Consider the following 13,182-nt stretch of genomic DNA (forward strand, 5'->3'; position numbering starts at 1 on the left):
GCCACCCCCCGCAGCGTGATCAGCAATGGCCAACAAGATCGCCGTCGCCAGCGTCATCGCCGCGGTGGGCATCGTGGCCGTGATCGGCACGATCGCCGCGGTCACCGCCTCCAAGAAAGGGGGCGACAAGGACGGCGGCATGTCGGCCGGCGTCAAGCTCTCGACGGTGTGCGCCTCCACGCTGTACCCGGAGAAGTGCGAGCAGAGCCTCAACCCCGTGGTGAACGACACCTCCAACCCGGAGGACATCCTCCGGGCCGCGCTCAACGTGGCGCTGGACGAGGTCGCCGCCGCGTTCGAGCGGTCCGAGCACATCGGCAAGGACGCCAAGGACAACCTCACCAGGAACGCCATGGACGTGTGCAAGAAGCTCCTCGACGACTCCACCGAGGACCTCAGGGACATGGCCAGGCTCAAGCCCGTCGAGGTGCTGGACCACGTCAAGGACCTCCGGGTCTGGCTCTCGGGCGTCATGACCTACGTCTACACCTGCGCCGACGGCTTCGAGATGCCCGAGCTGAAGGAGGCCATGGACAAGGTGCTGCAGAACTCCACCGAGCTCAGCAGCAACGCCCTCGCTATCATCACCCGCCTCGGTGAGCTCCTGCCGGAAGAAGCAAAAAAGGTGAACGCCACCGCTGCTGCCGATCACGGCCGCCGGCTTCTCGGCTGGCAGATGGGCGAGGCCGAGGAGAAAACCAGCGGCGGCCGCGGGCTTCCGGCTGCTGATGACAAGCTGAACGAGATCGCGGACGTGACGGAAGCAAGCCGGCAGCTCCTAGCGGACACGTTGGACGAGATCGAGGCGCTGTCCGACGACGCGAGCCGCCGCCAGCTCGGCCTCATGTTCGCCAAGCTATACAGCAGAGGCGACCTCCTCTGGCGCCGCCGCCATTTGCTGAGCATGTCGCTCACCGTTATGACCAGTGCTGACGACGAACGGCGCATCCGTCTGTCCCATCACCTGCACACCATCGCGAACATGTCCACGGAGACCAACCGCCAACTCGTCGCGGAGGAGCTTCCCGGCGACCTCGATGGCAGGCGCCAGGTGCTCTCCAGGAGGCTGATGGGGATCAACGAGGTCGCCGACGAGGCCAAGCGGCAGCTCGAGGCCAACGCGCACGGGGATCCCGAGGAGCACAGGGTACTGATGACCGCGGGCGGCCTCGTCGGCACGTTCGACGGGATCGAGGACGGGCGCAGCGGGTTGAAGTCCAGCGACCTCCCCAAGTCGGCGCCGGCGAACCAGCGGAGGCTGATGCAGTTGCCCGGCGGCCAGCAGAAGCCCAACAGCAGGTTGCTGACGACGGACCTCGTGGGCACGCCTGACGAGATCGAGGACGACGCGTTGAAGAGGCAGTCCAGCGACGACCTCCCCGAGTGGGTGCCGCGCGACCTGCGGAGGCTGCTGCAGATCCAGAAGCCCAACGCGGTGGTCGCCCAGGACGGGAGCGGCGGCTTCAAAAGCATCACCGCGGCCATCAACGCCGTGCCCAAGACTTACGAGGGCCGCTACGTCATCTACGTGAAGGCCGGCATTTACAAGGAGTACGTCACCGTCCCCAAGAACATGGCCAACGTCTTCATGTACGGCGACGGGCCGAGCAAGACGGTGGTCACCGGCGACAAGAGCAACGCCGGCGGCTTCGCCACCATCGCCACGCGCACCTTCTGTAAGGAGGACGAATTAATAACATAATCTCTCTCCATCCTGCAAATAATCGAATTAATTAAGTTAAATATTTCATGCAGCGGCGGAGGGCAACGGGTTCATCTGCAAGAACATGGGGTTCCAGAACACGGCGGGGCCGGACGGTCACCAGGCGGTGGCGATGCACGTGCAGGGCGACATGTCGGTGTTCTTCAACTGCCGGTTCGAGGGGTACCAGGACACGCTGTACGTGCACGCCAACCGGCAGTTCTTCCGCAACTGCGAGGTGCTGGGCACCATCGACTTCATCTTCGGCAACTCGGCGGCGCTGTTCCAGAACTGCCTCATGACGGTGCGCAAGCCCGGGCTCAGCCAGTCCAACATGGTGACGGCGCAGGGGCGCACCGACCCCAACATGCCCACCGGCATCGTGCTCCAGAGCTGCCGCATCGTGCCGGAGCAGGCGCTCTTCCCCGACCGCCTCACGGTCGCCAGCTACCTCGGCCGGCCATGGAAGGAGTACGCCAGGACGGTCATCATGGAGAGCACCATCGGCGACCTCATCAAGCCGGAGGGCTGGTCCGAGTGGATGGGGGACATCGGCCTCAAGACGCTCTACTACGCCGAGTACGCCAACACCGGCCCCGGCGCCGGCACCAGCAAGAGGGTCAACTGGCCCGGCTACCGCGGCGTCATCGGCCAGGCCGAGGCGACGCAGTTCACCGCCGGCGTCTTCATCGACGCCATGACCTGGCTCAAGGCCACCGGCACGCCCAACGTCATGGGCTTCACCAAATAATAATATTCATCCAGCAGGCATGCAGCAGCTAATTAATAGCCATGTCCGATCCGAGGGGAGAAACATAAATTAAGACGATCGAGATTATGTATGTATATATAATTAATCCATGATATATGCACGTGCGTGTATCAAAAAAGAAACAGATTTAGAATCACCTCTTTTGTATTCTATTAGAATGTTGGCAGCAATTCTACATTCTTCTGAGTTGTTCATGTATGTTTAGTTTAATTTCAAAAACACAGAGAGTATTTGAAGTTGTCATTAACACACAAAAGTTACCCAATTCTACCATATTTTAAAAATATTCAAATGATTTTGAGTATTACAAATCTTTTCTAGATGACATGCTCAACAACAGGGGACGGTAGAGTCTGACTGAACGACCATTACAGGAGCAACAACCACCCCTTAACCCCAACAATAGGGCCGAGGTAAAGAAAAAAAAACATTAGCAAGTTAACAGGGAAAAAGTTTGCTATAAAATACTCCCTGTCCTAAAATATGTAGGGCATCCTGTTGCAGTTGGTGCCATTATTTATCAAATACCTTAGATTCAGAAACTAAAAAAACAATTAAATTGATCCAAGTAGGAAATGGAAAAATTACATCAGGTAAAGTTCAACTTTGTACGGAGTTCATTTTTTATTGTAAATGCTTCAATTGTATGAACAAACCTTGTGACTTTTCCACCAAATTTACATAGTTTTCATGCATTTTTATTATGGAAGTAACAAAGAAAAACAAAAGTGTAACTAGATTTGACTTTCCTATCTATAGAAGGGAATCAAATTGTACACACCTTGGACCCAGATATTACGTGCTCAGAAATCTTATCAAGTCAAATAAAAATCTATTGAAATGTCATAAGGACAACTTTTGCAAGCGAACATATACATATATTTTGGGAGATTGTCAAACCATTGAAGAATTTTCAATCTCCGCTAACAGTTTTTTATAAGTGGGAATATTAGTGGAGTGGCCGACAATTTTCTAGTATGATTTATAACATTCTCAGAAATTTTGGCTAAGTGCCAGCAGCATAATCCCCTAGAAACTCATTACCCATAGATTTTTAGCTTGTTAATAAAATGTACTAAAAGTTGGTGGACATTTCTTAAAAACCTTGGGAAAAGGTTATTGCTCTTGATCTTGTAGTGAATTTTACAAATTAATACCAAGCTATCCTAAAGGTGAACAATGGCGCCCATAGGCTGAAAATAATAATAATCACAGAAATGTTTTTGTGAGACTCATTTCTTTTAATTTCAAAGGAAATAATCCAAATCATGTAAATTAATTTCAGTTACAAATTATTAGAAATGATAGGATTATTAAAACACACGAGCCTTTCTTCCATTCATCAGTTCCATTTATTTCGATAAAATTTCAAGATAAACTAAATCGGCTTCTTCGTGCATGCCATCATCCGTAGCCATCTCCAACAAGCTGTATTCTATACTTCAATAATGTCAACAAAAATAAATAACAAGAAAAATGGTCTAGAAATTGAAGTCCCAGCCGGCAGCTGGCCTTTATTTCTCTCCTCAACCTCCTATTTTTGTCACTTCCGTTCTTGTTTCCCGGCGTTTCATGGAGACTAATTAAGCTAAGCCAAACTGTTGGATCCATTCATTGCTTGAAAACCGCATCACCTTCAGGTTTCTGCACCACGAAGAACCCATTCTTTGCCCCGCCATTGTCCAGCACCGAGAGCTCTAGATCCTTGGTTGCAATTGCGTCGCGGTGGCGTTGACCGAGCCGCGTGCATGCGTACGTGAGCAGCGTGCACGACGCAGGCTAGTGCGCGTCCACGCCGTCGCGCCGTGTCCCGCCGGCGATGGGATGCGCAACCTCCGTCGAGGCGCGGCACGACATGGTCTGGGTCGGCGCCGAGCCCCGGGCGCGCCGGAGCTTCTCGCTGCCCTCCGTCGACCGGCAGCGGCTGCGGTCGAAGGCCGTGTCGATGCTGGGCACCCTCGGCCTCGCCGGCAGCGCCCGGCACTCCGGCTCGTACAAGTACGCGACCCTCTCGGTGGAGGAGATGATGAAGGGCGGCAACGACCGCGCCAAGGACGATGCGCTCCCCGGCGAGGGCGCGGCGAAGCGGCTCGCGAAGCCCCGGACGCCGACGCCGCCCAACGAGCCCGAGGTGATCAACGCGTGGGAGTTGATGGCAGGGCTCGAGGACGACGCCGCGCCCACGCCGCGCGCCGTGCACCAGAGCTTGTCGTTCGACGAGTCGCTGCACGGGTGCGTCGTGGCGGAGCCGCCGCAGCCGCAGTGGATGCAGGCTGACATGGACATGCCACCCGTCGCCTTGGACTTTGATCCGGAGATACTGTCCGGATTCCGGGAGGCTCTAGAAGATACGCCGCCGTCGCAGCCTACAGTTAACTCATCCGCGGAGGACGAGACACCAAGGCAGCAGAAGTGCTTTGACACGCCAATGTCACCGGCCACCGGCGACATGCCGGAGCTTTCCGGCATCGTCCGTGCCCGCATCAACGCGTTCCAAGAGAAGATCGAACGGCGGCGAAGCAAGGGCCGCGACGCCAAGGTGTCGCCCCTGTGGCCGCCGGGAGGCGAGCGGAAGGCGGTGGTGTACTTCACGAGCCTCCGCGGCGTGCGCAAGACGTTCGTGGACTGCTGCGCCGTGCGCAGCATCCTGCGCAGCTACGGCGTGCGCGTGGACGAGCGCGACGTCTCCATGCACGCCGTCTTCAAGGCCGAGCTCGCGGAGCTCCTCGGCCAGGGCTTCGCCGGCGCCACGCTGCCGCGGGTGTTCGTCGACGGGCAGTACATTGGCGGCGCGGAGGACGTGCAGTACCTGCACGAGGCGGGCGAGCTCGGGAGCGCCCTGGACGGGTGCGAGGCCGCGCCCCAGCGGAAGCTCGGGTACATGGAGGCGTGCGCCGCCTGCGGCGACGTCCGGTTCGTGCCGTGCGAGACGTGCTACGGCAGCTGCAAGATCTTCGTCGAGGATGACGACGCCGGCGACAGGTATCACGACGTCGGCGAGTTCCGGCGGTGCCCCGACTGCAATGAGAACGGCCTCGTCAGATGCCCCGTGTGTTGCTGCTGATGCTTGTACGTTGCCTGCTGTGGTAGATTAGTTGTTTATTTTTTTCGGGATTAGTTGAGTTTTTTTTTTCGAAAGGGGATTAGCTGTTTATTTGTCTCTGCTTTTTGTAGTTAGTACAGTGTGAAGAGCATTATATGACAGATTTGATAGGATCCTTACAACTCTTTGTGCCTTTACTGTCTTCATGTATGGAAATAAACGAATTTCAACAGAAACTGCTCTTGCTGTTGATGATCATGTAATTGTAATACGGCCGAATCAGAGAGAATCATCCTGATGAGGCTTCAGAAGCATTCGTAAAATGAAACATTGTCAAGGGAGGAATGATACTCTACCTGTAGGATCCAGTCCTCCAGATTACAGATTTCTCTAGCTGCAGTCAACTGAAAGTTGCCTTTTGTTCAGAAACGGAACAATGTTTAATGGCTGCAGAGATTGTTAATAGACAAAATGAAATATGCACAACATCTGATGACCGGAACATATAGTAGATAAACAAATGAGAGACATTCACCAATACGAACATAAAGTCAAAGGAATTCGGCCAGCAATGCAAGGGAAGACAGGACTTATCAGAAAGGATATGAAATGAGCAGAAGTCACAAACATGAGTGCATGACTGCACGATCACAAACATGACTGGTCACAAACATGTTCGTCTCCTTTTACAATACTGTTGTCTGTTATAATATACATTGAACAACATTTGAAGCATCATATTTCGGTGTTGTCCACATGTTTAATAACTGAAAGGATGCATTGATTGTTTATTTTCACTTAACTCTGCCTACCATGAGCAGCCAAATCTGCTGCCGCCTTGGCAGCCCTAGTAAGAGCGTCAGACACCATCATGGCTCCTGCAGAGAAGTAGCTGCTAGTGACGATGCTGTTCGCCACCTTAACTGCTGTTCTTCCGGTGGCAGTCGCAACAGTCTTCGTCGTCTCAGATACGCGGTATGTCTCGTCCACTGATCGCATTGCACCAACACCAGCATTGATTGCACTAACACCAGCATTGACCCTATCAGTTAAACCAATTCTCTTACTCAGCTCTGCGGCCTTGGCTGCAGCTGATGCTGTTAAACCACGGGACTCATCGAAGGCTCTAGCCTTAGCCAAAGCATCCTTGCTTAGCACGTATCCCTTTGCTAGCATCGTCTTCACAACATCTTGAGCCACTGTCAAAGCTTCCTGTGGAGTAGTGTTCAACTGGCACGCTTGGTAGTTCTGTTCATAAAATCAATGTCAGCCCCTACATTTGGGAATTGAGGAGAGTGAACTGCTGTTTAGACATCAAATAGGATTATTTTGAGTAGACTAGTTTATCTTAAAATAGCCAAGCATGAGTGTTTCCTTCTTTTTTCCCCCCTCTCGGTTGTTATTACTGTCCATCTCTACAGTGTGAAAACCACATTCCAACTTATCCTTCACATAAATGAAATAAGCATAACCAGGTGCATTGGTCAGTTACATGGCACATGAAGTTATAATTTATATCACCATTTGTGCAAAAGAGCGTCTAAGCTTATCACCACCAACTATGCCACGACAAGCTTCTCTAAAATCAACATGATTGGTATGACACAAATGTGTGTGATTAGAGATAAATTGGTTGTCTCAAGGCACAAATTAATGATATCTTCAAAAAAAAAAATTCCCTTGACGTACTTATACTATTTTAACTAATAACTATGGGAAAATTGGTAGAATGAGAGATGCATACCCTGTATTCGATTTCCTCCTCAACCTCCCAACTTGGCCTGTCCCAGAAATTAAAAGTCTCCTCAGGTTGTCCCCAATAAGTTATGCATACTGGCTGATCCACAATAGTAGCCCCCTGTCGAAGATGGTGAAGTATTGTCAAGGGCACAACCACAAAAACAAGGTAATTGCTACTTGCTAGTTGCTACCCAGGAGACATGTAGGCAAAGCATTGATAAAAGTGGCCGGCAAAGAAACATATGGGCATATGGCAAGCTTCCAGATCACTCAAAAGTGAAGCAGAAAAAGGATTATATCAAACTGAAAGGATGGGGTTTACTGCCCAAAGATGTATACACAATCTTGACTGACACTGCACATTTGTTACTGGTAACATTTTACAGTTCTAAGGACCTAACCCACCCCTACTAATCTTACATATGACATTTACTTGCAGTTGATGTCTAGGACAGCAAGGTAAAATTATTTGTGTACATCAAGCTTTGGGGCTCTTTGGTATAAACAAATTTGAGAGAAACTTAATCTGAAAGAAAAATTCATCTGAATGGTGCATGCACTAAAGAAAGATTCAGGAAGTGTCTTGTGTTATAGGAAAGTTAATTTCTCAGTAAATCAACCGAGGGAACATGAAGCAGTCATAACAAATAGACACATCAAGATAGGAATCAGACACGTCAAGAAAATGGACCATTTAATTCTGTGGAGAACGTTGTTGTCCAACAAAAAAAACTTACACTAAGCAATGCTGCAGTTTCCAGGGCATAGCGTTCCTTGAATGTCACATAAGCAGTAGAGCCGTATTCTCCCGCTCTGTAAAATTAACTCATCATGAAATAGATGACCGTGATATGTCATTAAACAAAATTTTGAATTGTGAGATCATGATACAATAAGCACGGTGAATTCAAACAACTGTTCAGTGAGTGTATATCAAATAACTGAATGCAATGGTTTTTTTTTTTGGACCAAATGCTTTTTGACTGGCATGTTTGAATGGATAGAACATGTCGCAGGTAACAATTATCCTTTTTTATAAGAAATTTTGATATGTCTGCAGTGGCCTCATGGGCGCTCATAGCATGTTGTACTAAGACTCCTTTCTACTTAATACAAAGATACGCAGCTCTCCTGCGCATTCGAGGAAAAAAAGAAAATTTAATATGTCATTTGTCTAGTATGAAAAATGGGCGAGATACATTAGATTTGCTTTCTCTGAGAAAAATAAAGTAAAAAAGAATCACCTGATAAGTTCTATATGCTCAATAGGACCAGAGAACGAAAAGAACTCATGAAGATCGCTTTCAGATACCCTGTTAGAGAGGTTAGTGACTTGTACTGTGTACCCTGTTTCACTCATGATTCTGGAGGTCATCAAACAGAAAAGAACATTAGTATTTCCTGTGATACAAATGTGAAATTCGACAACCGTGGTAGTTTCAGACTCAAATCAGTATATTACATAATATCAATAGAAGCATGAAGAAGTTTTAGCTTGTGTATCTCATAGGAAAGAACCTTTTTCTTAACCTTATTGTATCCTATCTGTCTGTCCTAAAGAATAGTTAAGTGTTTGGTCTCCTTCAAATAGTTAAGTGTTGCGTGGCAATCAATACTAATGAAAAAAAAGGGATATGTCATACATCCATCAGCTGGCCCACTCAAAAGTCCATCTTTCTATTAGAAACTTTATTATAAAAAACTAAGTGATAGCATCACCAGTACATTGACACATATATTATACAGTGTAATGAAAACCATATACAAGCACAAGGTGACCTGCTGCACCTTAACATTGTATACATTCTCTTCTCTTTTTTTCTTTTCGGCTGGGGATCGAGTGTGAATTTCACTGTGATCGCCTTATGCTACATGGCCATTGACAGAAGGGAAACCACTCTCGTTCTTAATTATTTGGTTCTATGAAACTGAACTTGTTATAAGAGGCTAGCAAGGAAAAAAATCTGATCACAAGATCAATGCTGAGGCAAGATTGGTTCCCTAAATAGCCCATAAACAAGGAAGGCATAAACAATAAGATGTGACAGTTACCTATGAAAGGGATTAGCACCACCTTGGTACCGTCTTGACTGGTGTACTTCCTGCTAACAGGGAAAGCCTGAAATAGGAGAACATTGTTACATTGATTAATCAAACACCACTGCAGGAGCAGCATCAATTAAGTGAACTTGCAACCCATCAATGCAACAGCATTTCAGTAAACCTACTACACCAAAATATTAAGACATGTTCCCTTCTGATACCACTTATTTTTTCAGAACTTAACCACTCGCCATATTTTACTGCCCAAAGTCCCTAAACATTCATTCAGCACTCTCTAGAACCTCAGCCACTAAACTATGCACCCAAGACCAACAGATATTCACATTTTTCCTGCAAATATTGGTAGCACTAGCACACGAATATGCAACGGAAACTAAATTGAACAGGTCTGAAGGAAATTCGGGGACAAGCTAATTCGATACAGAGAGGGGATATCGAAGTATATCACAAACAACCTAGAAAACGATACAATATCCACACAATCCCATCAATCATTCAATCTAGGCTCGCCGGTAACAAGCAGAAACAGAAATCCCAGTCCCCCCGCGGCAAATCACCAGAGAGCTAACTAGAAATGAAGCAAGTATCTCGCGATTAAGTGGGGGGAAACGAGCTCAGGAGACCTTACCCTGCTCGGACACGCCCCCTACTTCCCCTCAATCCGGGTAGGCTTGACGATCCTTCTAACAACCAGCACCCGCACTCCAACCACCGCACAAGCGCAGAGACGGGGCGGTAGTGGCCAGGCCGAGCCAGTCCAAAGCGCCGGAACCCGTCGGGGCGGCATTTTAGTAGCGTGTGGGACACGGGAGCGACCTCGATCTCCCACCTAACTGAAGCAAGCAACTTCCGCCCACGCGCGCGGTCACCGGGATTCCCGTCGGCAGTTGGGCGGAGAGGCGACGGGGAGGGTGGGGAAGGGCCGTGGTGCTCTCGTCTTCTCGAGATTGGGGCCAGTGTGGAGTGAGTTTTTTTTTTTTTTTTGAGGGGGGCCAGTGTGGAGTGAGTGGATTGGCTCGGCTGGTAGTGGTTTCATGGACCATGGTTTGGGCTCCCGCGTTTGGACTGTGTGTGCCCCCGTCGGTGCGCGGCGGCACTGGGCTGGGAAAGGGCTTTTACTGGGCCGAAAGACGTGTCGCGCATTCGTCTCTGGGCTGGGCAGCGGATGGGCTTCGATTACATGGGCTCGTCGGAGCAAAATACCGTTGAGCATATATGAAGAGTCTTCCAAAAAAGCACGGTTTATATTCATAATGTTCAAGTACTATAGAAACCAAGGACATGTACAGTTATGGCAGTTGAGGGGTCAGTGGTCGTGCCTAAAGGAGCCCCTTGAGCATCTCACAAGTCATAACCCCTTTTTACAGAGCATCTGACCATGTTTACCATTGTTTTTCCAGCAATCCATAGAAAATCTGTGCTAATTAAGCACCCCAGCTATTTCACATATGTCCCAGGGAACAACCAAATACTATTTGATAATCTCATTATAACTGACGGCAATGCAAATGCAATATGATCCATCGTATTAATTCCATGTAAAATCTCTGAATTAACATTAGATCTTCAATGCAAAGGCAGCAAAGCATCATCACACCATTGTTTTACTCAGCTTCATTCCAATGGACACATGATAAACATATGGGTAGTAAGAACACGATAATGCCGCTATCCCTTTCTAACTCTCAGAAATCAAATTAAAGCAAACCGTTCAGTACATTATCACTGTCAGACTCCACTTCCGGCAACTTAGCTGCCAGCTCTTTCCTTGGCTTAGGGTGAGAGTCCCTTGGCATGCATTTCCTCGTCATATATACTTCCTAGCCAAATCCACCATACCTTTAATTTGCTGCGATGCATCAATAAAGCGCATTGTATGCAAACGCATCCGGGCTAATAAGACGACCCTGCTCTTCCATTGCCTTCCACACAGTGAACACGGAGTTCTTAAAAAGGAGAGAGATCAAGTAGATGAGCATGAATGTAGCTCAATGATAGAGCATCCAGTACAGGTGCCACCCACCAGGGTTTGAATTCTAGGTGCTGCACAGTAAAAATCTCCTTTTCTAGCGTACCCAGGGTTCCGGGGGGGGGGGGGGGGGGCTACCCCAGAATTTTTTTTCCCGTGACGGCCATTTCCGTCAGGAAAAGTATCAAAAAACGTCAGGAAAGACTTTCCGTGACGGTTACCGTCAGGGATGTTCCGCCAGTAATAGACTGTCAGGGAAAGTGGATTAGGGAAACCCGTCACGGACCATTCCCTGACGGTTATTCCTGTCAGGAAAAACCTTCTCCGTCGGTTCTCTCTTTTATGCCACGAAAGACATTTCCTGTCAGTCATGCCACCGTCAGGGAAGGTTCAAACTTTACCTGACGGGTACAGTACCGCCAAGGAAGGTTCCAACTTTCCCTTTCAGTGAACCACCGTCAGGGAAACCTTGTTTTAGTTGATTATCAAAACTCATTAAACTATTCGAATCATAACTAATCCTTTGAACACACACCAGCCAGCCTTAAATGTTAGGCTCAATTGTCTGATACATAAATCATTCGAGTTCATACATTGGATAGTTCAATGGTCAAATCTCAAGCTACAAACTAAAAAAATCATTCAAGCTACATTCAAAATACACCAGTCAGACCTTGGTATGCAACTAACATTCTAAATACAGCAGGCAGACCCTGGCATGCAACTAACATATAGGAAATAGAAGTTTAGTAATTACTATACTTCCTACAAGCCCTTCGACAGTTATACAGTAGCTGCTACACCTCCATTCATCTCCATATCCTACAATAAAAACAAGTAAAAGAATAGCAATTCATGAGAAATCTTGTTAAATATAACAAATTAAGACCTACACATGCCATTACTTAAACTCAGGAAGCAAAATAGGTTCTCCACTTACAATTTTAGGATTTGTCATCTCAATTACAAATATATGGACACGAAGCATCCCCCCACCACTTTAATTACTAATGTAGGGAACTATAAATTTCAGATCACTGCTATGACCATTTTGATATGCACACGTTCTAAATTGTGTGAAAAAATTAGTCTTACACAGTAAGGTTGTGACATTGTGACTGTCTTACCCAGCAAAGGTTGTCCACTGATTCAGTCATCAAAAGAAACCAAGATGACAAGTGATAAATTATTTGAAGATCAAAAGATACAGTACTTGAATTGTTTTCAGATTGTCTAAATTAAACAATCAGGAAACATTCAGTTATGGATACTACTTAAGTTTCTAAAATTCAGTTAAACCCCTTCTAGATATATTAAGATATAGCAAATTCAGGAAGGAAAAATTAGGTTCATCACATTAATAATATATGTAAGGCACCTAGCAACATAATCAGGATAAGCAAGGACCAGGGATTATAACTTCATCTGTCATCCCATTACTGATATATGTACACGAAGCACCTAGCAATATAATCACCATCCAAGTTGTGCATACTTTAGATAGTTCAATGGTCAATAAATCTCAAGCTACATCCTAAAGGCCTCACAAAATACTTTAGATTAATATATATACAATATTTAGTTGTTGCCTCCACAAAGTGCTTGCTGCACTCACCAGTCACAACATATACATAGTAGGACGGTCATCCAGTACCTAAAATGCTTCAAATATTAGGTTCTGTACCTACAATTTCAAGATTTGTCATGCATATTACTAATATATATACGCAAAGCTTGTCTCCCCTCTTTTTCTATTCAATCATAAAGCTGTAAAGTTAACAGCAAAACCTAGCACTATCACTGTAAGCAGATAAAAATAACGAACAAACAACTAAATGTCCATTGATAAAAGTGTTTTTTGGATTTATACCATTACAATTATCACACTTCGG

At 47.4% G+C, this 13,182-nt stretch overlaps 3 protein-coding genes and 1 long non-coding RNA gene across 6 annotated transcripts; 2 read left to right on the forward strand and 2 right to left on the reverse strand.

Moving 5' to 3' along the window:
• Positions 1-2,511, forward strand: LOC120683257 (putative pectinesterase/pectinesterase inhibitor 45). Its single transcript, XM_039965312.1, has 2 exons — positions 1-1,676; positions 1,756-2,511. Exons 1-2 carry the CDS (start codon positions 26-28, stop codon positions 2,451-2,453), a joined length of 2,349 nt encoding a protein of 782 aa, XP_039821246.1. The 5' UTR covers positions 1-25; the 3' UTR covers positions 2,454-2,511.
• A 1,782-nt stretch (positions 2,512-4,293) lies between these two features.
• LOC120681573 (uncharacterized protein At3g28850-like) lies at positions 4,294-5,538 on the forward strand. The gene has a single exon (XM_039963104.1). It carries the CDS (start codon positions 4,294-4,296, stop codon positions 5,536-5,538), a length of 1,245 nt encoding a protein of 414 aa, XP_039819038.1.
• A 569-nt stretch (positions 5,539-6,107) lies between these two features.
• LOC120682322 (binding partner of ACD11 1-like) lies at positions 6,108-10,306 on the reverse strand. 3 transcript variants are annotated; one of them, XM_039964162.1, is made up of 6 exons: positions 9,950-10,306; positions 9,310-9,376; positions 8,502-8,621; positions 7,995-8,070; positions 7,262-7,375; positions 6,108-6,765 (listed from the first exon to the last, which is right to left on the reverse strand). In XM_039964162.1, exons 3-6 carry the CDS (start codon positions 8,615-8,617, stop codon positions 6,316-6,318), a joined length of 756 nt encoding a protein of 251 aa, XP_039820096.1. In that variant the 5' UTR covers positions 8,618-8,621; positions 9,310-9,376; positions 9,950-10,306; the 3' UTR covers positions 6,108-6,315. The 3 variants fall into 3 exon arrangements, with proteins under 3 accessions (XP_039820096.1, XP_039820097.1, XP_039820098.1); XM_039964163.1 differs by lacking the exon at positions 9,950-10,306 and adding an exon at positions 9,777-9,922; XM_039964164.1 differs by lacking the exons at positions 9,310-9,376; positions 9,950-10,306 and having other exon boundaries at positions 8,502-8,647.
• A 1,525-nt stretch (positions 10,307-11,831) lies between these two features.
• Positions 11,832-13,182, reverse strand: LOC120683309. Its single transcript, XR_005678765.1, has 2 exons — positions 12,906-13,182; positions 11,832-12,112 (listed from the first exon to the last, which is right to left on the reverse strand). It is a non-coding gene; the product is annotated as an uncharacterized LOC120683309 (long non-coding RNA).

This window comes from Panicum virgatum, chromosome 7N, assembly GCF_016808335.1.
Source record: "Panicum virgatum strain AP13 chromosome 7N, P.virgatum_v5, whole genome shotgun sequence".
NCBI lineage: Eukaryota > Viridiplantae > Streptophyta > Magnoliopsida > Poales > Poaceae > Panicum > Panicum virgatum.

Coding starts and splice junctions, on each gene's coding strand:
- LOC120681573 (XM_039963104.1), top strand. CDS start 4,294: ATGGGATGCGCAACCTCCGTCGAGGCGCGGCACGACATGGTCTGGGTC.
- LOC120683257 (XM_039965312.1), top strand. CDS start 26: ATGGCCAACAAGATCGCCGTCGCCAGCGTCATCGCCGCGGTGGGCATC. Junction 1,677..1,755: donor CATCGCCACGCGCACCTTCT/GTAAGGAGGACG, acceptor TATTTCATGCAG/CGGCGGAGGGCAACGGGTTC.
- LOC120682322 (XM_039964164.1), bottom strand. CDS start 8,632: ATGACCTCCAGAATCATGAGTGAAACAGGGTACACAGTACAAGTCACT. Junction 7,376..7,994: donor AAACTGCAGCATTGCTTAGT/GTAAGTTTTTTT, acceptor CATCTTCGACAG/GGGGCTACTATTGTGGATCA. Junction 6,766..7,261: donor AGGAGGAAATCGAATACAGG/GTATGCATCTCT, acceptor TTTTATGAACAG/AACTACCAAGCGTGCCAGTT.